This window comes from Apiospora marii (assembly GCF_038362585.1).
Source record: "Apiospora marii strain CBS 49790 chromosome Unknown utg000003l_segment0_segment0, whole genome shotgun sequence".
In the NCBI taxonomy this organism is placed as follows: Eukaryota; Fungi; Ascomycota; class Sordariomycetes; order Amphisphaeriales; family Apiosporaceae; genus Apiospora; species Apiospora marii.
In genome coordinates this window covers 1095005-1118243 of record NW_027117374.1, presented here as the reverse complement: position 1 = coordinate 1118243, position 23239 = coordinate 1095005, and the positions used below count along the sequence as shown (strand labels likewise).

At 53.4% G+C, this 23239-nt stretch overlaps 9 protein-coding genes across 9 annotated transcripts; 2 read left to right on the top strand and 7 right to left on the bottom strand.

Moving 5' to 3' along the window:
• Positions 1-2583: 2583 nt before the first annotated feature.
• Positions 2584-4278, top strand: PG985_003846 (poly A polymerase head domain-containing protein; the record flags this gene model as incomplete). The annotated part of the gene is made up of 2 exons (XM_066823615.1): positions 2584-3412; positions 3467-4278. The coding sequence occupies 2 exons, from the start codon at positions 2584-2586 to the stop codon at positions 4276-4278; spliced, it is 1641 nt and encodes a 546-aa protein (XP_066686775.1).
• A 1109-nt stretch (positions 4279-5387) lies between these two features.
• PG985_003845 (poly polymerase protein) lies at positions 5388-6997 on the top strand (the record flags this gene model as incomplete). Its single annotated transcript, XM_066823614.1, has 2 exons — positions 5388-6395; positions 6581-6997. The coding sequence occupies 2 exons, from the start codon at positions 5388-5390 to the stop codon at positions 6995-6997; spliced, it is 1425 nt and encodes a 474-aa protein (XP_066686774.1).
• A 35-nt stretch (positions 6998-7032) lies between these two features.
• PG985_003844 (polyphosphoinositide phosphatase) lies at positions 7033-10644 on the bottom strand (the record flags this gene model as incomplete). The annotated part of the gene is made up of 1 exon (XM_066823613.1): positions 7033-10644. The coding sequence occupies one exon, from the start codon at positions 10642-10644 to the stop codon at positions 7033-7035; it is 3612 nt and encodes a 1203-aa protein (XP_066686773.1).
• Positions 10645-11771: 1127 nt separating this feature from the next.
• PG985_003843 (uncharacterized protein) lies at positions 11772-13078 on the bottom strand (the record flags this gene model as incomplete). Its single annotated transcript, XM_066823612.1, has 2 exons — positions 11772-12742; positions 12811-13078. 2 exons carry the CDS (start codon positions 13076-13078, stop codon positions 11772-11774), a joined length of 1239 nt encoding a protein of 412 aa, XP_066686772.1.
• Positions 13079-15724: 2646 nt separating this feature from the next.
• On the bottom strand, positions 15725-16404 carry PG985_003842 (uncharacterized protein; the record flags this gene model as incomplete). The annotated part of the gene is made up of 3 exons (XM_066823611.1): positions 15725-15879; positions 15944-16247; positions 16375-16404. The coding sequence occupies 3 exons, from the start codon at positions 16402-16404 to the stop codon at positions 15725-15727; spliced, it is 489 nt and encodes a 162-aa protein (XP_066686771.1).
• Positions 16405-17204: 800 nt separating this feature from the next.
• Positions 17205-17768, bottom strand: PG985_003841 (uncharacterized protein; the record flags this gene model as incomplete). The annotated part of the gene is made up of 2 exons (XM_066823610.1): positions 17205-17681; positions 17754-17768. The coding sequence occupies 2 exons, from the start codon at positions 17766-17768 to the stop codon at positions 17205-17207; spliced, it is 492 nt and encodes a 163-aa protein (XP_066686770.1).
• Positions 17769-18890: 1122 nt separating this feature from the next.
• PG985_003840 (uncharacterized protein) lies at positions 18891-19274 on the bottom strand (the record flags this gene model as incomplete). The annotated part of the gene is made up of 2 exons (XM_066823609.1): positions 18891-19130; positions 19263-19274. The coding sequence occupies 2 exons, from the start codon at positions 19272-19274 to the stop codon at positions 18891-18893; spliced, it is 252 nt and encodes an 83-aa protein (XP_066686769.1).
• A 483-nt stretch (positions 19275-19757) lies between these two features.
• PG985_003839 (uncharacterized protein) lies at positions 19758-20632 on the bottom strand (the record flags this gene model as incomplete). The annotated part of the gene is made up of 3 exons (XM_066823608.1): positions 19758-19927; positions 20195-20468; positions 20555-20632. 3 exons carry the CDS (start codon positions 20630-20632, stop codon positions 19758-19760), a joined length of 522 nt encoding a protein of 173 aa, XP_066686768.1.
• Positions 20633-22311: 1679 nt separating this feature from the next.
• Positions 22312-23141, bottom strand: PG985_003838 (uncharacterized protein; the record flags this gene model as incomplete). The annotated part of the gene is made up of 3 exons (XM_066823607.1): positions 22312-22460; positions 22525-22693; positions 22908-23141. 3 exons carry the CDS (start codon positions 23139-23141, stop codon positions 22312-22314), a joined length of 552 nt encoding a protein of 183 aa, XP_066686767.1.
• Positions 23142-23239: the final 98 nt, after the last annotated feature.

The window sequence follows — 23239 nt, the reverse complement described above, 5'->3', positions numbered from 1 at the left end:
GGTGATGATGGTATTGGGGTGATAATAAACAGTAAAGGCTGGATGAAGTCGCGAGCAGAAAGAACCTGACCGGCAGGGATAGAAGTAGAGAAGATGAAGAAAGAAGCGAAGAAGGTGAGGCTGGAAGAGGCCGGTGTAGACGAGGAAGCTGATGATGATGATGATGGAAGGGGAGAAAGACATCTACAGCCGGACCATACGCCCTTCTTATACACATATCGATCAAATGAGGTCTCCTGCGATGACATCCTCCCGGCATGCAAGTTCCGTCCCTCAAGCTCCCGCTCACGGTCCTCGTTGGTTCTACGACAGGCGTAGAGGCTTTACCCAACCCCTCAGAATGGGCCACGCCAAACAGGCCTCCGACCATGAGTAACATTCAAGCTTCCAATCGGCGTCCAGGAGGTAGTCAGGAGGTGGATAGGAAACATTGAACATCCGTCCTTGCTAAGGAGTTGAGCAACATCGGACGACGGTGAAGATGGCCCGGAGGAGTAGCTGCCACAACGATGGGCTTACCTTACCAGCTTCAGGCCAGGCCGCTCGCTCATGGGATGGACAGTGTCCGAGCATCACCCGTCCATTGATGGGAGGGACCCTGGTCTCCTGGCGGGCCAGAACACTGAGATGAAGATAACGAGAGTGCCATATCACGGCCGAACAGCCGGACATTGCATTGGTTGCGGGGGAATCTGCCTTGAGGCTTAGCAATAATGGTATATGGCCACTTCTTAGGGTAGTAGCCAAATTGCCGCTGGACATCTGCTGGTTAGCCAATCGCATTCGAGACAGTGGGCTGTATACGACCAAGCTTTCCCATAATCGCCCGCTAGAAGGGTGGCAGGCTGTCGATCTCAACGGAGCCGAGTTGAAGCTTGGAAGCTAAGGTCCAGCAGTGGATACGCCACAAGTCCATAGCACATGGAGACAGGCAGGAGGTTTCCTGCAAGGGGAAGTCAAGTCACGGAAGAGAGTGTCACCGTCGATAAGTTGATCCAAGCGCAGACGCCACAAGGATGTCACCACGGTTTTGCGTGATCAGCTCAGGCACCGGGGTTGTCAAAAGGCAAAGGGAGCTTAAGCTTAAAGAGAGTTGGTCAAGGTTCGGGGATGGGTGTTTCCGCTGCGTCTAAGTTAGTTGCGATTGGTCAAACAGAATAAAACCGGGCTTGTGGGGTGTGAAACCGAACACCCCTAGGAGCCCATTAGCTCAGTCGACACTGCACGCCACGGGCTGCCACCTGAACCGTCGACAGGTCGCGTGTTTTCTGCACGTTTTGTTCAAGTTTCTTAAACATCCTTCAGAGAGCCAATGGGACTGACGTTTACAGGCGGGAGATCTGGACTTTCACCTAGGTTGGTAGTCTTGGCAGGTTTCATGGGATATCATTGCCGACAGCCTTCCGGACCGTGTGGTGTACTCTTGAGGTCTAAATGCCTGAGTAGGTAGTAGGTGCCACAGAGAGACTGAGCACCTGATGTGACAGATGACAGGGGACCTTCGAAAATTGACCTGCAGCCAAGGGAATGCAAGCCGTGACGATAAAGATTGTCGAACATGTTCCCTCGTGTTACCCCTTCTGACAGGGGTCGCTGCTGGGAAAGCATGAAACAGACAGGGTGCAACAGCAGAACGAGCAACTCCAATCGACCTCTTTCCGCTAGTTGGCACTGAGCTTGGTATCTGACAAGTTGAGAGACTAGGATCTAAGCCATCCAAACGTGCACAGCCCACCGGCTGGGCTTGTAATACCAAATGTTCGATGATGCCGTGATAGCTCCAGTCTTTGAACGAGAGAGAACAGATGCGGTTGGCTTCATCGATTGGGGTGGTCAAGCGTCAAAATTTGTCATTCTTCTCCCTGGCAGCTTGGTGCAGTGCGAGGGAAAGGACCCAGAAAAACGCTTGATGTTGAGAGCAAGCAATGAACTTCGGCTACCCCATCATGATCCCGATTCAAGATCGCGACGAGATGTTTGGGCATGGCGAGCTTCCACGACCCTGCTTGCTAAATGAGACCCGGCATCGACGCATCCTCCAGGCGCATTTACAGTATGCTTACAACTTTAGTGACTTCAAGCTTATTTTGCAGATGGTCTGGTGGGAGACGATTTCGGGTGGGGGCGGGGCTGGCTTTTTTTCTTGGGGCGGAAGGAGCCTTGATTGGTCTGGTGGCAGTTGGCAATGACTTCACTCGGTCTCTGGCCAGCTTGGGCCAGCTGCTGTTTAGTGTCTACCTACCTACGAATTGAAGCTTGAAATGGAAGGCGCATCGACTCAACGGTAGAACGAAGGCAGTCGTGCAAGCCAGATCACATTCATACCTAAAGAGCAGCGCATACAATTCTGTTCTTCGACCCTCATTTTGATACCTTGGCAATCCAATCATCATTACTGCCTGAGATCTCGGTGCTCTAGATCTCATCTCAACCGCAGTTTGCATGACTCCAATGATCTGAGTCATCTGAGAAAAGCCAATGAGGCCATCCTTATTGCGATACCAAACCACCCAGTCTCTGTTTCTGTCCATTTCTGGACGACGCCACTCATCCTTTCTCTCGCATCTCTCATCACGTGTCCTCATGTCAAAGCGAAAGTCAGACGCTTCGGAAAAGGAACACTTCGCTAGCCGCCCGCCTCAGATGCGGAAGATGACGGAACCCGCGGCCACTACCACCATCCAGTTGACGCCCCAAGAAGAGCGGCTCAAGGCTCTCCTTCTCGAAGTAGCTCGCCATGTGGACGAGACGCAGGAAGGCAGAGACCCTGTAGTCCTGCGATGGGCGGGAGGCTGGGTCCGAGACAAGCTACTGGGCATCCAATCCCACGACATTGATACAGCCATCAATGTTATGACTGGCGCCCATTTCAGTGCCGAGATCGTGGCCCTGTGCAAGATCCCGGAGATGGTTGAGAAGCATGGTGTATCGCCCACGGACATCGGCAACCTGCACAAAATTGCCGCGAACCCGGAGAAGTCAAAGCATCTTGAGACTACGACCATCAAGCTGTTCGACTTCGACGTGGACTTCGTCAATCTGCGCAAGGAGACTTATACCGAGGACAGCCGAAACCCCCAAGTGGAGTTTGGCACCGCCGAGGAAGATGCACTTCGCCGTGATGCGACAGTGAATGCCCTCTTCTACAATCTCAACACGGGCAAGGTCGAAGATTTCACTGGTGGCCTCGCCGATATGTCAAACAAATTGATCAAGACCCCGCTTGAACCCTTCCAGACCTTCATGGATGACCCCCTTCGGGTGTTGCGTCTGGTAAGATTTGCCAGCCGGCTCCAATTCACCATCGACCCTGCTGCTGAGAAGGTGATGGGCGACAGCAAAGTCATGGAGGCCCTGCACCTCAAGATCAGTCGCGAAAGGGTGGGGGTAGAGGTAGAGAAAATGCTTAAAGGTAAAACCCCAGTTTGTCATGCTGTATACCTCGGACACTAACTTGTTTCGGCAGGCGAATACCCCAAAGACGCGCTGGAACGTATCAATACGCTCGGGCTCTACCATACCGTATTTACGGACCCGGCCAAGAAGGATGCACCGCAGCCTGATATCTCCAACTGGCGAACAGTGTACGAGTGTCTTGACCGGCTGAGAGAAGCCCAAACCCCGGGTTCCATCTACGATGTGCTCGTCCACACCAAAGAGGCGGCCTACTTTAGTTGGGTGCTGGCAGCCGTGGTGCCTTGGGCGCCCTTCAGCCAAACAGGTCCCACAAAGGGAAAGCAGCCCCCTCCTCCCGCCACACTAGCCGCGAGGGAGGGAATCAAGGCACCAAACAAGGTGTGCGAAGTGATCACGGCCGCCGAGAAGCACCGACCCTGGATCATGGAGCTGAAGAACGCCGTCTGCAACAAGGAAGCATATATCAACGAGCGAGACCGGTTCGGGATGGCCATCCGACAGTGGGACGCCCGCGGAGGCCAGTGGAGGCTGCAAGTGCTCTCGGCGTTCTTGGTCCAGGCCTCGGAGGTTCTTAGCGCCACGACAGGGGGTACAGACGTGGAAGAGGACTTCCTGAAAGGGTGGCAGATGTTCCTGGACCACCTGCAGGAGCTCGACGTGATGGAGGCGCCGCTCCTCAAGCGCATCATTGACGGGACTCAGCTGGCAAAGGCGCTAGGAGTGAAGCCTGGCAAGTGGATGACGCAGGCCCTCGACGTCTGCGTGGCGTGGCAGCTGCGGAACCCGGAGGCGACGGACCCGGCGGGCGCTGTTGAGGAGGTACGGGGTAAGGCGGAGGAGCTCGGGATCCCGATACTGTAGCACGTTATTGGTCGTGCGTTCATGCGTTTTTACGGTTAGATCAGGTATTCTTACGACATGGAACTTTAGACGGTCTTGGTGGTAGGGCGAAAAAGCACTTACTCGATACCCATAGACTATGATTGGCTGGGAATACATTTCATTTCTGGCTGCCCAGAAATCCAATCATTCTGGCGCTATTCTCACGGTGATATGTTGAAGATGAGTGCAACTTTGACAAATCCTACTTCCGACGAACTAGATAAATAGTACACCGTGTATCATCAATGCGAGACATATGATCTAGGCCTTTGAATTCTATATCGTTATTGTTCTGAAATCATCATTGTCGCATAAACAGATGAGACTGTTTTGCTGATGGTCCTCGTTGGATTTTCAGTTGTTCATGCGGCCCCACCTGGAAATGCCGTACTCAGTAGGTAACTTGACGTTGGCCTCCACAATCTCCCAAGCACGCCCCAAACCACACAAAGCAACAAGACGAGTCGAGTTCTGTATCTGCGATTTCTCAAGAAGTAGAGCTCTCTATAACATTAATCATTCCGTCGCCCCTGCTACTTCTTGCTTTTGTAAAGGAGTCTTGGTCTGTCGCTCAAGCTGCTTGCTCTGATTGACGAGACATGATGGATCCGATTTTGGAGGCTGTCAAGCGCTGCGATGCGACTGGGTCACCAGCATCCCGCGCATGCCCGGAGCTTACAGAGCGTGCGTGACCGACCCCTTGCCTCATTTTCGTGAACTACGCTGACTTTAAGCTTGCTTAGACGTTCCTTCTGGCCTGAATGTCCATGATATTGCAGCAGGTCTGGACATATTGTCGTCCTTGTCGGTCAGTGAACCTAAGTCAAAGCAGACCGACCAGCAAACGATGAAGTTGCTGACCCTTTCATCGTAGGATACCGTCAAGTCTCTCCGCGTCATACAAGCTTGTCTAGACAACCCACAGGATGGTCCAGAGGAGTCGACCGAGGACATATCTTCATCGCTAACAGAGATATGCGACTATGTCGGCCGCAGCATCCTCCCGGTTTTGCCGGAATCAAATGACGATGACGAACATGACGGTACATATGCGTCCTCTCTAAGACAAGCTCTCGATATCAAATAACATGCTGACCCTGGTCTTAGATGCCGATTCTGCCGCCCAAATCCAGTTCCTGTTCAAAGGAGAGCTTGGACTGAGCATCCTCTGCACCCTCACCACTCGCCACCCTTTCCCACTGAGCCCCTCAGCCCTGCTCTCCGCGGTAGCCTACACCAACCCCCAGGACCCCTGGACGAGCGACGCCGCGGCAGATATATCCCGCCATCTTCTGGAGTCTCAGTTCGCCCAAGAACCCGCTTCCGGAAAGAAACCACTGAGCAAGGCCGAGTTCATTACCGACTCCCTCCTAACCCAGCACCTACGCCCGCTCTTCTCCAAGTCCCGCCCCGCCACGGTCAACCCCTCCGGCCGCAAAGCCGCATTCGTCGAGGAGCAGCCCTCGACGGTCCTGGAGGACCGGGCCACCAAGCCGTGGAAGTACGCCCACGTGTACGCCGTGACCGTCTTCGAATGGGCAGTGACCAACGCCGCCAATTCTACTACCACCACTTCTCCCTCTAGTAGTAAACAAGCACCCGGCGGCGATGCGGCAGCAGTAGTACCGCTTCTGTCCAAGACCTGGCACCTGTTCACCCCCGTCATCCTAACCCTCCTAGACGAGTCCGAGACCGCCCTCAAGATCCGGGCCATGGGCATCTTCGGCGCCTTCTGGTCAGGCTGCCCGCCGGGCCTCATGGACCAAGTCGGCCTCGCCTCCGTCTTCGAGGACGCCGTCTTCCCCGCCGTACACTTCCTCCCTAACATCACGCCCGAGGACGAGTCCCGGCGCATCCTGGACGCGGCGTACCCGGCCCTGTTCCAGCTCGCTGGCCTCACAGCCGTGCCAGAGGGCGAGGAGTCGACGAATGTACTGACGAACCCGCAAAGGAAATTGCTTGACCGCATCATTCGCGAAGGCATTCTGAGGGGCTACTTTCACGCGAAAAACCATATACAGCTCACGGCCGTATTCTGCGACAAATTGAGTTATGCTGTGAACGGAATGGGTATATTGAGTGTGAAATATCTAAAGGTACGTACGCGCTCGCTCTGTCTCTCTTCCTTCTTTTCTTTCCCTCTTTCCATCCATAAAGTGGAAAACCCCGCTAGCTCATGCAAACAAAAACGCCAATCTGCGATCAAGCATACAGGGCAAACGCCCTCTACCTCAAGACAAAAATGCAATACTGACAAAAGGGGCTTCCTTTGCACGTACAGGACATCCTTCCCATGATATCCGAAATCATGACCAACCCCTTCGGCACCAAGCACACCCCGTCTCTGCTGGCCTCCATCCATCTCCTCCAAGCCGTCCTGCGCTGCTGCTGGCCCCGCATACTCGGCTACCAGAACGAGATAATTCGGATCCTCACAGTATGCTGGCTAAACATCGCCGACGAAGACACCTGGTCAACATCGGACAACACAGCGCCGAAAAAGGAGGACCTCGAAGCGCAGCTGACCAAAGCAGCCGCCATGCTCTCCTCCATCATCCACAACAACTCGCAGCAGGAACAAGACCAACCGGCCATCCTGCTCGACGACCTCGTGTCGCCCCTTATCAAGAAGGAGCCCCTGCTAGCACCATTGTTCACGAGCCTACATCATAATTCTACATCATCCCCAGTAAACTAGGTAGGTAGGTATATGTCCTCGAACCAATAAAGCAATCAATCAACGTACTGCTGCGACTGCACCTTAAGCCCCATGCCGCTCTCGCTCGGCAGCGGCTGCTGCTTGAACAAGCTCTTGCCGCGCAGCCACTTCCGATACGCCTTGTACCGCTTCTTGGGCAGGTCCTCCTCCGTGACCGTGAGCGGGTTATCGCCCACGCGCAAGAGATCCCAATACGCCGCCAGATCCTGCTCCTTCCTCGACAGGGAGTCGGGGACATGCGAAGCAGCAGCAGCCGCAGCAGCGCCAACACTCCCATCCATGGCAAACGCCGACGCATCATGAGTGGCCGCAGCCGTATTGCTGTGAGCCCACGACGCCGACAGCCCGTCGACCTGCCAGCTCCCGTTCAGGTAGTCGCGGTACTCGGACGCATCCACGTCGGCCGGCGCCTCGTTGAACGAGACCACCAGGGGCAGCGACTGCGCGTGCGAAATGTACCGCGCGTAGTCGTCCATGTCCTGCGCATTGACCGACGGGTGCAGCGATTCGTGCACCACCTTGGCGAAGATGAGCTGGGCCTGGGCCGACTTCTCGGCGGGCGTCTGCTTACGAGCGGCCGCGTCCAGGGTCCGGCCCACGCCTCCACCTCCGCCGCCGCCGTTGTTGGTGGTGCTGCTGTAGTAGTTGTTGCTACTTCGGCTGTTGTTGTTTCCATTGCTGCTATAGTAGTTCCTCTGTCTGGTTTCCTTCATGATGCCGTGGGGCATGGCCGTCGCAGGACTCTTGTTGTTGTCGGCCGCCACGTTAGGCTGTAGCCAGCGCTGAATAGAGATTCCTTTGCTGTTGCCCGTCCGCTCGCTCATGATCGACTCCGTCTCGTCCATGTCTTCGTCGCCGCCGCGGCGCCGTAAACGCTCTTGCGGGTCTACGATCGTCACCTCCTTTTTGGTCGTGGCCGAATTATTCTTCCTATGCTGAACGAGTTGTGAATTGTTCGTATTGCTCTGATGGTGAAATTGCTGCTGCTTCTGCCGCGGACTCGGCTGAAGAGTATCCCCGCCCAGACCACCACCGCTGGTATTGCCGCCACCGCCCCTTTCTCCGCCCTCGATGCGGACTCGGAAGGGGCTGAGATCATAGCGGCCCTCTTGGGTTGACTTGAAGGGTATGTATTTGATCGTGCTGTTCATCTTGTAGGGGAACATCTTGAGGAAGGAAGACAGGGTCGACGGCCGGTAGTATTCGAGCCAATAGTCGTCAAAGAAGGAGGCAGGCTGCTTCTTCATCATCGCCATCTTCTTCTTGTTCTTCTTGTTGCTGTTATCGGCATCGTCGCTATTTTCGGCAGATGACACTAGCAGTGGGGGTGGCGTGTAAGGGGCTAGGCTCCGGCGCTCGAGGAAGCGCGGGGTGAACCAGCGAATGTAGTCGTGGTGGACCTGGTTGGACCAGGCGCGAGGATCGGAGTGATGCAGGTAGTAGTCGGTCGCGAGGTCCCAAAGCATAGGCTGGCCGAGAGCGAACTTGTAGTTGCCGAGGAAGAGGTTGTAGGCTTCCTGACGCTGACTATCCATAAAGGAGTTGTTGTAGTACCGCTTGAAGCTCTCAATCATGTCGCGGCTGTGCGAGGTCCACTGGTTGATCTTGCGGTATGTCTCCATCGTATTGACGAGCTGGGAGCCGCCGTACTGGACCGCGATGGTGTCGCCGTGGTCGTGGTACATATGGGTAAACAAGTTCACAGCGTCGGTGTCGTAGTCGATGCTCGTGTCGGCAAGAATCCCAAGCGCATGTAGCTGGTGGCCGAGCGCTCGTTTTCCGATGACAAACTGGGCGGCGTTGGTTCGGTCGAGGCAATCGATGCAATTGGTGCGCGCAACGCCGTTCTGCACATGGGTAGGCGAGATATCACCGTCGCCATTCTGGAAGAAGCCTGTCGTGGTCACCACAGACTCGGCAATGCTTTCGAGCGTGCCAATGACATCCTGGTCGCGACTCTTGGCGGCCCGACTCATGTCCCACGCCTTGTATATGATCTTGTTGTCGTCGGGCAGGAACTGGTTCAGGTAATTGATACAGTTGGTAAACTCGTCCAGCAGCTTGCTCTCGCGCGGCGTGCGCTCGCGGGCCTTGACGAGATTGAGGACGTAGATGGGCGACCCGTAGCGCTCGAAAAGGTTGTTGAAGTGCTGGGCGGCCGCGGTGTAGAAAGGGTCGACAAGATTGAGCTCGATGGGCGGCTTGGGCGTCACGCCAATGTTGTCCTGCGTCCAGTAGAGCGGAATGCTGCCTCGGTGCTGCACATACGAGGTGAATTGGGGCGACGCGAACAACTTGGGGCCGGGCGAGTGGAAGGAGGTGGTGAGGGATTCGGAGACGATCTGTTCGGTTTCGACATCGTTGGCGACGTAGCCCAGGTCGTTGGCGCCGCGCTTGAGAAAGCGGGCTCCAGCAAAATAACGAGACCGTCGCGCAATAATGGTGATGTAGGCACTGCGGCCGTATATTGACAAAGCAGCCTGATCTATGTAGCCATGGATAATAGGACGGCACCAATCGAAGGGTTCGGGTATTGCTGCTTCAGCAGGCTGCAATAGGTGGCTGTTCCATACAAACATCGAATTGAAATCATCATTGATAGTTCCCGGCTGGTCGTTTGCCAGCGCAGTTCGCTCGCGGGAGATATTGTGCTGCAATGTACGCGTGATGTCGTAGGAGTAGCTATAGTAGAAAGACCTCGTCAGGTCGAGGTTGTTGAGAATAGCCAGAAAGCGAGGTTCTTCTGTGTTGCGCACATCGGGCCTGAACTTGGCCGGCGTCAAGGGAATGAGCTCGGTGCCGTCGACCTGGTAGACGTAGTGTCCGCCAATCATGGCGACAGTGCTTTTCTTGGTGATCAGCAACATGTAGTAGGGGCCCGTGAACTTGATGAAGCCTAGTAGACCCCAAGTAGTACAACGCTGTTTTATGCCTCCAGTACCCTTGTTACCGTCGTCGATGGTGTCGAGGAGGGCGTTCATCTCCTTCTGGCTGTAGATGATCTTGTCATCGGTGATGGTGAGCTCCGAGTCGGGCTCGTGCGTGTTGCGGTCGACCTTGAGGATGCGGTAGCGCTTCTCGGTGACGTCGCCGCCCACAATGTAGTAGCGGCTCGCCGTCTCGTAGAGGGTGAACTTGTGCATCCTGTAGAAGAGGCGCGTCAACGAACGGCCGTCGTACTCGTCGTCGGCAGGGGTGTCTTCTTGTCGGGCGGCGGCGGGGTCGTCGGGGCTGCGCGTGCGCACGAAGGGTTCGGCCACGGCTGGCTCCTCGTCCGTGTCGTCGTCGGGTACCGCATTGCCGGCTTTGCGCTTCTGGGCGGGCGCAGTCTGCGAAAGCGTCTCTTGACTCGCGTTGTTCTGCAGCAGAGGGAAGACGGGCTCTGCGGCTAGCACGGGCGGCGGCTGCTGGGAAGCTTCGGTCGGCGTCGCTGATGCTGCGGTGTCGATGTCGGCGCGGGTGCTGCCGTTATTGGCGGAGGGATCGATGATGTTGCTGCTTGTCAGCAAACCGCCATTGTTGCTGTTGTTGCTGTTGGACTTTGTCGCAGGTGCCGGCTGAGATGGAGGCTGGGCGGCACTGGTGCTGGCGGCCATCAGACCTTCTGCTTCGAGCACATCCCCCATGTCGATCGACTTTCTTTTCCGTCTCGCCTAGAGAAATACGTAGGTATGCACATGCGGGTAATCAATCTCCTTCCTGTCTAGCTTCCTGCCGCCTATTCCTTCACCGCCCCCCTACGGAGAGGTTGGAGGGGGGTAAAGGTCCAGGCCTGTGTTACCCTGCCGAGCGTAAATACAGTCATTCCTCCGAGAATGGCGGAGTTTGGGGCTGAAGATCAGAGGAGTAAACCACGAGAAGGAGGCTCTTGGCGGCTCATCGGGTCATCGCCAACTGCAGCAGAAGGTGAAGGAGTGGGTGTGTAAGCGTGTTGCGGTTAATGTGGTGTATCCCTCGGTGCTGGGAACATGACGCACGATTGATTGCCGGCGGAGGATCACTGGTTGGCCGTGTGTCACAGGCGCAGAGGCGCTGGAATGGTGGTGGGGCACAGCACCCATCCGCCGTTCGAGTTGGTGGGGACTAAATCGGCCATGCAGCTATCATCGCGATGGCCCTCGATCGTACTGAAACACGCAGAAATGCTTATTTGATGCGCCAACAGACCAAACCATGTTCTATCGCCCTCAACTAAAGAGCTTTTTGGTCAGTTCTACTCATATTCTGAAGACGTCGAATTAAGAAGCTAGTAAGATACTTTAGCTTGAGCCTCGCGAGAAAGTGTAGACTTATGCTATAACAGGTACCGTACAAAAACGAAGACTTTTAAATAGACGTATAACTCAGGTGATTATAGCACTTCAATTACAATAGAAACGCAAAGCAGCTAAATGCAGGTATTCATGTTATTCATGTTCATGGGAAATTCTATCAAGATGTGCTATTCTATTTGTTTGATGCAATGGTTTGATGCAATGGTCTGGCTTCCATGGCCAAGTGAGTGGTAAAAGAAACGAAAAGACGATACAGCAACGAGTGACCAACGCTGCTGGGTTGCTGCCGGCAAGCCAAATACAGTCCTTATCAATTTGTTGGGTTTGAACGGTTCCAAGCCCTGGGGCACACCAACACCGTATGCCACAGCACCTTCCCGCTCTCTTTCGAAAAAGAAAAAGAAAAAATAATTCCTTAAAATTCAAGAGCACCCACCCACGCACCCCCAAAAGTGTCTCTTGTTTCCTTCCACCCCGGGTTATCCAAATTGGATCGCGGGCATGGCGTGACTGCCGTTCTTCCCCTCGGCGGCCGTGGCCCCGCTCAGCTTCGAGGCCACCCAGCGCATCAGCCGCTCCCAGACGGCCAGGAAGCTCTGGAACATCTTGCGGACGACGCCCCAGAGCCACTGGAAGACGGCCTCCCAGGGGACGAAGTAGGCGGCGGCGGCGGCGCCGACGCCGAGCATGGTGGCCGGGCCGGCGGCGAGGGTGATGGCCTGAGGCAGGCCGGCGGCGCCGATGCTGAGGGCGGCGGCGCCGAAGTGGTACTCGACGAACATGCCGCCGGCGGTGGCGCGCATGGACTGGGCGTTCTTGGCGCCCGTCAGGATGCCGATGATGTGGCCGATGGGCTTCTCCCAGCGCTCCCACCAGGGCCGCTCCGGGCGCATGGCCAGCTGCGTGCCCCGCTCGTCGTAGCACAGGTGGTCCTCGTCCGGGACGTGGTGCAGGCTGTTGAACAGCTCGTACACCTCGTTCTTGTCCGAGTTGGACAGCGACAGCGTGTACGAGTCGCCCCAGCCGCCGCCCACCGGCACCATCTGCTTCCGGTCGGGCGCCGGCTGCTGCACCTGCATGTCGCGGTTCATGGGCCCGCCGTTATTGAAGGCCGGGTCGTTAAGCACGTCGGTCTCGATCCGGATGCCGACGCCGCGGCCGAGGTAGACGGCGTGGCTTTGGTGCTGCTTGGCCTGCCACTGGTCCAGGCGCGTCTTGGCGTACGTCGAGGAGCCCGCAATGAGCAGAGTGCCCGCGGGCGGGCCCAGGCTTTGGTCCTCGTGCCGGAAGATGCTCAGGCTCTTCATGGAGGCGGCGACCTTGAACTCGATCGTGTCGAGATCCTGCCCCACAAGGATCGTGAGTTGGCGGGGCGAGCTCTTGTCCGACTGCACCTGCTCAATGGTAGACTGGAGCGCTTTCGGGCTCGTGATCTTGACGGTGGTTTTACCTGATGGTAACTCGTTAGCAAACCTGGTATTGCAGTAAATACCAAGGAACGGTGTCACGAATACTCACCACGCCAGAATTTCAGTTTGGAACCCTGGAGCTTGCGCTCGAGTTCGGGCACCGCAGAGGAGTTCACGACGGCGATGATGGCGCGGCCCTTGTCTGTCCGATCCTCCTTGATGATGCGCTTCAAGCTGCTCAGCTCCATGCTGCGCTGTTGCGACCGGGAGCTTGCCGACGACACCTCGGAGAGAGGTTCGCCTTTGCTGTTGATCTCCACAACGGGCTGTTGCTGTTGCTTGCTGCGACGCTCTTTGGAAGGTACCTTGGGCGCCATGTTGGTGGTTGGTGGTGGTGGTATAGCCACAAGCCTCTATCGACAGCTAAGTGATCTAGGCTTGGGGCGTGTGTATGGTGTTTCGTTTCGATAAAGAGAGTGTGTTGAGAGATTGACTGAGGAAACGAGAAACACAGTCGAATCTCGGCGCGAAAAACATGGCATTTTCATACATACCTTGGAAGCTTAGACCGGTGCTATCATGCCATGCTATTGTCCGGGGGTGCTGCAGTTTGACTCAATGATTTGCTCCGAGGAAGCGGTCTGCATCTGGTGGATCGCGTGTTGTGGTGGGCTCTGATACGCTGCCCGCGCGCTCGGGGCTGAACTGGCCAATTCCTAGGCTCGCCAGGGCGGCCGGTGGAGGTTATCGAGGTTATCGCCCGTCCTATTGCTCCACGTAAACACCGCTCAATCCCCACCGACTCTCATTGGACTCTCATGCAGTCGCCCTACGCGACGCTGCGAACCCTGTGCCCTGGCTTCTGCCCTGGCCGTTTCCCCTGAGAACCGCTGTCAACCCCCCCGGAGTAGCTTCGCTCTGCCCGACGAATGAGATTCCATCGAAGCTCTGGTCGAAGCCCTCCCCCTGATCCCTGTACAAGGTGTAATACCGCCGAGCCGCACGGCCGCCAGGTCTTGTGATGATTTCACCAGCCACCTCCCTCCCAAAATCTTTCTCAAAACCCCTGCTTCAGCCACAATGTGGCGCATGGACGACATCGGCTTTCGCTGCGACTTACCCCTCCAGTCACGATGACTCTTCCGTTCCCCGGCGCTTCCCCGATTCCTGTTCTCCACGACGAAACAAGATGAGGTGTTGCAGTCACGAGGGGGAACGTGGTGAGGTGGCAGTCGAGCTAGGTATCCTGTTTCATCTCATTCTGGAATGCATGCCAAGACCTTTTATCCTGTTACCCCTCACTCATATTTTGTTCACTCTGCCCAAAGCTGGAGGAGGGGCATTACCAATCCCCTTGAGCGTGAGGTCAACATGCACAGATAGTCTCCTATTGGCTTGTGATAATAGTATTACTGGATTCTGCTTCTGCGATAAGGAGACGTCATATCCGCAGCTGAACGGATCCCGTTCAGAAGACGGCCAATGGTAGCTGTATGCTGCGCGATATCGTGCCATGCTCTTGCTGAGCGTTCTCGTGGCATTCGACAAATCCTCTATGGCGTCACTCTGTTCCCTAATATGGCGCCGAAGCTGGGCCGCCCAGCATCTGACAGGTTCACGAAGCCCTCAAAACCGGCGGAGGCTGGTTTATCTCTGCTGATCTTCTGAAGAGGCAGCCCACCTGTTGTGCGCGTGTTGGGCGGCACTCATAGATATGCATTGGCCTTGGGCCGGTCTTCCGAATATGGTCGACACATGGCAAGCTGATCGCCCAGAGGATAGGCCTCCGACTTTGGTATTGGTTAATCTTAACAAGGTTTCAGGCTTTGAAGCTCAAAGAGGAAACAGGAAAAGTAGGGGGGATGCAGGAATGAAGAGCGAGCAGGAAATGATATTGGAAGGGAAGAAGAGGCCCTGGCAGTAGTCCCTGGCTGCTGCTTGACGACTGTGGGCCTCTCTCAGTATGTGTGCCCAATATGGGGCTACCAGGCTGACTTGACGTACGGGTATCGCCGCACGATCGCCCTCGCAGTCCTCCCCGCCCATACATACGCCCAAGAAGTTTGGGTCCGAAAGGAAAAGGCCTCTGGGTGGCGGGTGTGACCAGATTAAGGATCAAATGTTGGCAGGTTCATGTCTCAATATCACGATGTGCTTCCAGCAATAGCGTCGCTTAACTCCACCGCTTCAACGCCGACGGGGTAGCCGTTTTGCTGCTTGTTCCTGCTTGTTCCCCTGCTATTCTAGTCCTCTATCAACCATATCTGACCCTGAGGTCTTTCCAATTTCGAGTCAGGAATGTGGAGGGGCCCTGTTTTGTGCAGTTGTGGAGATGGAGGTTTACAGGCTAAAGATCGATATCTGCTGGATATGCGGTCATATCGATACTAGCTTTGTAACCGCGGGATCTCTATCATTCTGATGTCTTCAGCTGCTGTTAATGCTATTCCTGCTAAGGGTTTTGGGGTATTCATGCATTGATTACTCTTCGGGCATGTCCATCGCGCACTGGTGACCTGATGATGGCCGGTGCACGATGGCCTGTTCACAGCACTCCGTAGTCCAGACAACAGCCATGGGCATCAAATCTGTTTTCATGATCAACGATCAATCATTATCGAGCTACCTAGTATGCCTCCCATATGAAGTTGTTGAGGCTGCGTCATATCATAGCAGATCCAGGGTGACCTCTTTCCTCCCGAATCTCCCGTCTCCCAAAATCTCCGTGTCCAATAGCCTTGCGCAACCATCATCTGCCCACCTCCATGCTACCAGAAATTCCTTCGGGCAATAGTTCCGTCCCTAGATCTCAAGCACCGTTGTAGAAAGATGAAGGAACACAATCCCAGTCCGGAGGTGGCCCCTCTCTTTGCAAGAGGGAGGGGTGGTAGTAGATGACATTAGTTGCTGATACGCTGTGAACTCCTGCACGGATAAACCCCGTGGGCATTGTTTCTGATTAGCCACCATATCATATGATGATATATGGAGTGAATCTCTCATGTCTGCCGTGATGGATGACTCTAGTGAGGCTCGTAGTGACGGAGGAAGCGTGATTCCACAAATGTGTTGTACGTGAATCGCGTCGTTTTCATCATGAACCAACTGGTATTCAGGATGTCCAGTAGCTCCGTCGTATCGAGGTCATCTAGAAGGTTAACCATAAACTTTGGTGTACCTGGTCATGACCTGTTAGCTACTTATTTCAGAGCAGGGATCCGTGAAGATGGTGTTATTCTTACTAATATCTTGAGAAGCAGCATGGTTCTCTTGTGTAGTTCCCTCAGCAACGGTGGCGACTGGAATCTGGCTTATTCGATCCCTGATCGTTTCCCGTATCATCGGAGCTGTCATTTTGGCGACAATCACATGCTTTGTTGCGTACGTCTCCCTTTGGACCGAGTTGCGATTTACTCTAAGCTTCCGCTCACGAGCCTTATGTCCATGGCAGGGCTGCCCTGAGTAGAACCAGTCGGTGTGAGCCGTCCTGGCCACAATGGCGATAGAGAGGAACCGAAGTCCATCTTTCTTGCTCTTGATTATGACCTGTTAGAACTTCAAGAACTAGGAGCTGTGGGAATGAGGGGATTCTCACCGATCTCTTGGGCGGTCATATGACTTTTTGGGGCGATTTCACGCCCCCTGGTAGATCGTCGAAGTCCTGGTCGTTTACCTGCTCAACGATTGTCGACTCGGCCTTCATAAGGGATGGGAGGCACGAGCCCAAGGCTAATGAACAAGTTTCACCAGCTTTGTGCTGCTCAGCTACTTCAAGAAAAGGACAAAGAACGAGTTACACGCGAACTTGGTTACCATCAACGTAGTGGTGGTGGCACGGTTGATATTTAGCGCCCCTCGATGTCTGACGTGTCTTCATTTATCAATCGTACTCTATACGAATTTATTGCCGTATACTGGATGGTTTGAGGCTGACCGGTAACCCAGTCAAGCACCAATAACCATGATCTGCGTTTCGTTTCGGTATTCATTGCCGTAGAGAGCCAAGGCTGCTGACACGAAGTTGCCTCCTATGCCCTGTCTATATATATCCTGAAGTAGACCCATTCAGCATGGCAACCTCCAAGCCATGCTTGCTCTAAAGCTCCATTTCCAAGAAATCCACCCGATGCTCATCTTTGTAGGATCTTCGTTTTCCGTGAAGGGAAGCAATGACCAGTCGCAGGATCCCAGCAATACCAGCCAAGTCAGGGAAGACGGAAGACGCAAAGCCACGCTGCTTAATAGACCTCTACACCCGATGTGTATTGACACAAAGAGGAGGGCACGGCATTCTAGTCCACTGCGGACCAGTCTGTGCGGAATGGGTAGGGGTCGAAAGCAAATTTCGTCATCTGCAACTTGGTCGGGCTAGTGTTATTCACGTCGAGAAGCTCGACGATATCCAACTCTGCAAGGACCTGGCTCATGAATTCATTTCTCTTCCTGTTCACTGTGTATATTAACTGTTAGTCGGACGAAATGACTAACAGGTGGAAGCAGGGTTCACTGACGTTCGTCCTGGTACATGATCTCTTCTTCCAAGAGACTGGCGTCTGCTCCTCCCGGTCTATTAGGAAAGTCGCTGGCCGAGACTTGCTTGATGTGAGGTCTGATCGTTTCTTGGATCAGAGGTTTCGACATTTTCGTCACGATGGCGTGTTCCATCGCGTAGACTTCTAATTTCACCGTCTCTCGTTTCGACCGCAGTTCTCGCTCGCGGCTCTTATGGCCAGGGTCGGGCTGGCTTTGGTAAAACCAGTCGGTGTGGGCTTCTCTGGCTGCGATGGCGACGGAGAGCAGGCAGAGTTCATCCTGCTTACTTTGCGCATCCTCTCGCGAGCTCCACCTCACGTGGTCCCATTCCGCCTCTACGTCCTTGTAGAAGTCGTGGGACACTCTGTGCTGAAGTGTGTGCTTCGTGCACCAGTCGCTTTCATACCAATCCATGAATTCGAGGCAAGAATTCGCGTCGATGAGAGCCTGTATTCGCAATTGTCAGCATATTCATGTCTGATGGGAGGTGGATGGTAGACTGTGAAGCCTTGTACTAACCTTGCACTGCTTCATCTTGGCGTGGCTGTAAATGGGGTGATGGAGATTCTCAAGCTACCAGCAAAAGGATTGTTTTCCAGAGAAAGATAATCCTAGAAAGGATCGCGAACGATCACGAGATCCCTAGAGGCAGAGTTGTCGGGGACGTCCATCGGTTCCGTCTGTTTTTGATGTAGCGAGTTTGCAAAGGCTAAGGAAGTTCCACAGTCAGAGCCGGACGAAAGGTGCTGACTTGTTGATGATTTTTAGAAAGATGTTTGCTACTTTGACTCGTACGGGGGAGCTCAGAGCTCTGTCACTGTTGTCGATACTGATTTCAACCCCTATCGCGACCCTACCCTAACCCTACTTGTAGGACCTAAATACGCAAATTGGCATTGTTAATACAGCTCCAAGGCCTAGAATAGAGAAGGACAACAAGATTTATAAGCACGATAGTAGCTTGGTGTTGATGGCAAACATTTGTGTACCACTTCTAGGTGGTTGGGAACGCCAAAATCCCCAGTACTCGATGTATTCAACGACGACAAACGCGTCGAACGTCTTGCCCCTCATTGCTCCGGACCCGGCTCTAGGTACACCACTGAAGCGAGCAAACAGACAGAGGGGCCTGTACTTCAGTTTAATGAAGTATCCCCGAAATTGGAGCCCAACAGTAGCTGAAGCACCCAGTGGGATCGAATCGAGCCTGTGCTAATGTAATTGTTGTGTGTTGTGCAGAAGTTACTTGGTGCTTTCGAGGGTTGCGACAATGTGCTTTCTGCGGTCCTCGAGATCCCGGGGGAAATATACATCCATACCGGCTTGGGCATTAGGGTTTTTACGCTTCTGGAGCATGACATATGCTCGACCGCTTGTTGAAGTAGGTAGTCCAGCAGTCGATGTATATTATCACACAGTATCTGCGACTGCTAGACTGTCAGTTAAGTGCTACTAGAGTTACACATATTAGGATTTCAAATACCTTCCTGTGTAACCAAGAAATAGCCCTCCCTGGTTCCCCTTAACTTTCCTTCCAGCACATCAAGAGGCTGTGTGATCGTCATGTTGGTGATGGCGTTTCTTAAATTTTGGAAACAACATTCAGTAACAATCGTATCGATCGCGAAGTTCATCATCCAGAGACCCTTTTTGAGTTTATCCCGGTTGCCGATCGATATTCCTACACGCTCTTCGTGGCCTGCTCAGTTCTTGCTCGGAAACAAACCAGGCGCTGTGGGCCTCTCTGGCCGCGATCACGAGGGTGGCCAGCACGAGGCCAAATCCTTTCCGCTCGGTGTCCTCGAGGTCATCTAGATTGACGAGTCGATAGAATGCCGCCTCGGTGATGTTGTGGAAGTAGTAGAGTGCCCTCTCTTGCTTCACATGGGCCTCGCACTACGGCATCCTCCACGGATCCACCGGGGTGCGGTAAAGGGGGGCCGAATCGATCACAGCCTACGTTGCTGTCAGTAATGAGTACCTACATCAGTCCACAGGGTGCTACTAATGCCGAATCTTCATACTTACACGGCAGGGCATCGTCACATCATGCTCCTCGTCCAGATGGTACAAGAAAAAGAAAAGGCGGGAGAATGTAGATGATGGATGTTGTATATAGTATAGGTCAAAGAACTTCACGAAGTTGTCCCCTTTGCACCTCCACGCTTCTTTTGTCTCAGTCTCCATCTCAAATACAGGCCTGCTTGTGGTTGTGGCATCCTCTACTTCAGCCCTAATTGTCTTCGTAATATCCAAGATGTTCGTACATCCAATGGGGCCCGCATCCAATCAGCCCTGCAACCCGATCGATGTATTATCTCTAGTCATCTGTAATGGCTCTGATCAAGACGATGCCAAAAAGCAAGAATCGTTGACTTGGACAAGCCTGCCCTGTCGTCCCCGAGCAAGCTAATGAGGTATCTTCCATCCGGCATCCGAACGTTCTCTTGTGAAGATGCAAGACGTGTGGGGAAACCCGTGTCCAGCTAGTGCACTGACGGTGCATGCATGAGACCAAGTACGCTAAGGATCTTGTCTCACAGCATTCCAGTCCACGTTTTCGGGGTCGGTGGCGTGTACGTCCTCAATGTACTCGCAATTCGGGTTTGCTAGTTGCGCCGGTGTGCTCGTTCGATGGTCGAGAAGCTCGACGAATTCAAGGCCCTCGAGCTTTTGCCATATGGTCACAATTACTACTGGATCGTTAGTTAAGTATTCTGCCACAAAAGGATATAAGGTGTGAGTTTATCAAATACCTTCTCTTTTTGCTGCTCTAATTTCTTCCGTCGGGGCTTCACGTCTTTCCCTGAGTGCATTAAGACTTTGGGGGAACGGCGTGGTGATCAAGATGGTTCTTAGAATCTCCCGAAGAGAGGAGTCAGGAGTCATAGTGATAATGGCATATTCCATGTCCCAGAGAGCGTTCTTGATCTGTCCGCGTTTGTAGATACAATGCTCACGTTCATGCTTGATGTGAGACTCGTCGTTCTCACCCGGAAAAAACCAATCGCGTTGGGCCTCCCGCGCGACGATGACAATGCTTAGCAATATGAGGGCCACTCTCTTTTCCTCAGGGTTGTCGCGATTTTTCAAGCCCTTGATTCCATCGACAATGGCTTCAAGGGACTTCCTGAAGTGGTAAATGGCCCGTTCCTGTTTCGCGTGCTTCTCGCACCACTTCACATATTGGGGGTTTACCATTTCACCCTGGCAGCCTTCAGGGTCGATGACCGCCTGCAATGTTGTCAGCGTTAAGTACTGATATATAAGTGCTAATATGATCGCGTAAGGTGTCACGAAGGCCCCGTTGTCATCCTTACCTTGCAGTGGGTCACCATCACTTGCTCCTCGTCAAAGATTCGCAAGGGAGCGTGGTTGACCAGTGACAAGCCCCCCATGATTCCGCGTATTACGCGGATGCACACCCGACGGAGAAACTTCATCACAGCCATCTTTCTGTGAGATAAGCAGAAGTTGATCGGCTGAAGCAAGCGAACGTGGGATGAAGCAAGCGAGCGTTGGATGGAGCAAGCGAGCGTTGGATGAAAAAAGCGAACGCGGGATGGAGCAAGTGAACTGGGATGAAGGAAGAAAAATCTCAGATGGAGTATGGAAAGGCCGGGTGGAGTGTGGAAGGGAAATTGATGATCCAAAAAACAGCTAGAAGGAAAAGGAAAGTTGTTGTTGTGGTGTAGCAAAATTGACCACGATTTAACGCAAGTGTTGGATTAGGTCGAGGGAAGCCAAGTCGGCGGGGACTTGGGTAAAACGGGCCTTTCTCTGTGGGTGTGTGATCAAGTCCTACAGGTACTGTATTTCTCGGCTTAGAGGGACCTCAAAGGTTACGAGGGTTCCGTTGCACGTGTTTCTACAGCGGTCGATGCGCTCTGATGACAACAAACACACTGCCACGTGCGTACGACGAGACCAGGACTGTGGTGCTGAAACGACAATAGAAGGGAATAGGAACAACAGGGGACTATTTCGGGGTCCTTACATCGTTGCATTTTGCCTAGATACTTTGAGAGATGAAATAATGATGGATTGGGGATTTATATGCGCCCCCTGTCGCCATGATCGGGGCATTCCTTCTCCTTTATGATTTCACTGACTTAGAAATAGATTGACTGGCCTTAGGTGATTTGAAGAGAAGCCGTTGACCATATGAGCGACGCATAGACGGATGCCGGTATCGCTCATGGCTGGCTAACGCTGCTTGAGGCGTTTCCCAAGTGCTTCGATACCTTGATCCCCTCTCGTCTCAAGATCGTCTCCCCCAGCTCGACTCAGCAACGATCTCCACGACACGCTCAAAACATCCAGTCCAAGTCAGACGAGGCCATTCAGGTAGGAGTTCTATTACAGGTCGAGATAAAAGTATAATGACCAAACCACGATGCTGCCGAATATATACCATTGGTCGGTATTAAACCGAAAGTTTAACGCCAAAAACAGGTAATCATATATAGATATTCGAAGCGAAAGGAAATATTACGGGCAAAGAAACGACCTTAATACAGCTCTGGAGTAAAGGTTTCCAAGTAAATACACCTGTTTCCCCATACGCCGTTGCATTCGGTTCGTGACAAGTCACTGTTTGCTGTGCCAATGAGGCATAAAGCCTAGCCCGTACCACTGGGCAGTTTGGCAAAGGAGCGTGTACTGATTGTTGTTGGCAGAATATCTAATGATTGCAGCCCAACTGTGGGCGTATCTCATGCCAACATGCTTGGAGATCGTTGAAACTGAAAATGCAAGCAGGAGCATCTTACAAGATCTGCCACCCGATGCTACATCTTTGAAAGGTGAAGTACCCTAAAAATTAATTTAATAATTATATATATGATGTATCAGCGCCTCGCATTTCCAAATCATGACCTGTTTGCCTGACCCATCGGTCCATGATTATCTCCTCATACGCTCACGCAAGTGAAGAAACGAGCATGAGCTATGTGAATGGCGAGATGTGCAAGGCAATAATATCCAATTGATGGGAGAGCGCGTGCTGTTTCCCTTGCTCAACGCCCCCTGGTCACACATTCCACTCGCTGTGTCCTCCCATATCCCAAGTGAGATCCTACCACTCCACCTTCGTATGGTCTGTTGCGTGAACGTCTGCGATGTACAAGTAGTCGATGCTCGACAGCTCGTCCGCTGAGGCCCGTTCCAGATCTAGCAACTCGATGTACTGAAGGTCGTCTAGGCTGGACCATGGATTGGTCGCACCTGCAAAACCATTAGACAAGTACTCCATTATGTTCTGAAGAACAGGATACTGAAGATTACATACCTTTGGACTGGTCTGAGCATTCCTGCTCGCTGAGATAGATCTGCCCATCTGCCATGTGGTGCTGATGCTGGTATCGGTGCTGTACAATGTCTCCACCGCCTGGGTTACGGACTCGGGTGCAGTCTGGGCCAAAGTCTAGGTCACAGTCTAGGCCGTACTCTGGCTGATACTGCTTGTGATGTTAGCTTCGGATTCGACATCTTGAAATCCATTAAGTGTTGGTTGTTGGTTGCTGGCGTTTTCGAATTTTTCTTCTTGGTAAGCAATCTTACTTTCTGAGTAGATGGTATTTGGATCAAGGCGCTTCTTATGATTTCTCGCAAGCCAAGTTCAGATATCTGGATGATGATTCCAAACTTCATACCGAACAATGTGTTCCTTACTCTGATGAGCTTGGAGCTCAACACCATCTCGTGCTCGACGTGGCCGTCGTCGGGGACGCCGTTCCAAAACCAGTCGGTCATGGCTTGCCTCGCGGCCAGGACGATAGCCAATAGTGTGATCGCAGTTCTCTTGGTTTCGATGTCCTCGCGGTCGTCTAGTACCTGGCTTGGGAGAAGGTCATATCTGTCCTCGGTCGTGTGATAAAACGCGCGAAGGGCGTCCTTCTGGTCCATGTGTTTTTGACACCATTGTTGGCGATAAACCATGAGGTTTGAGCATCCACGGGGGTCGACACGAGCCTGTGTCAGTAGTTGGCTGTCAGTATCCTTCC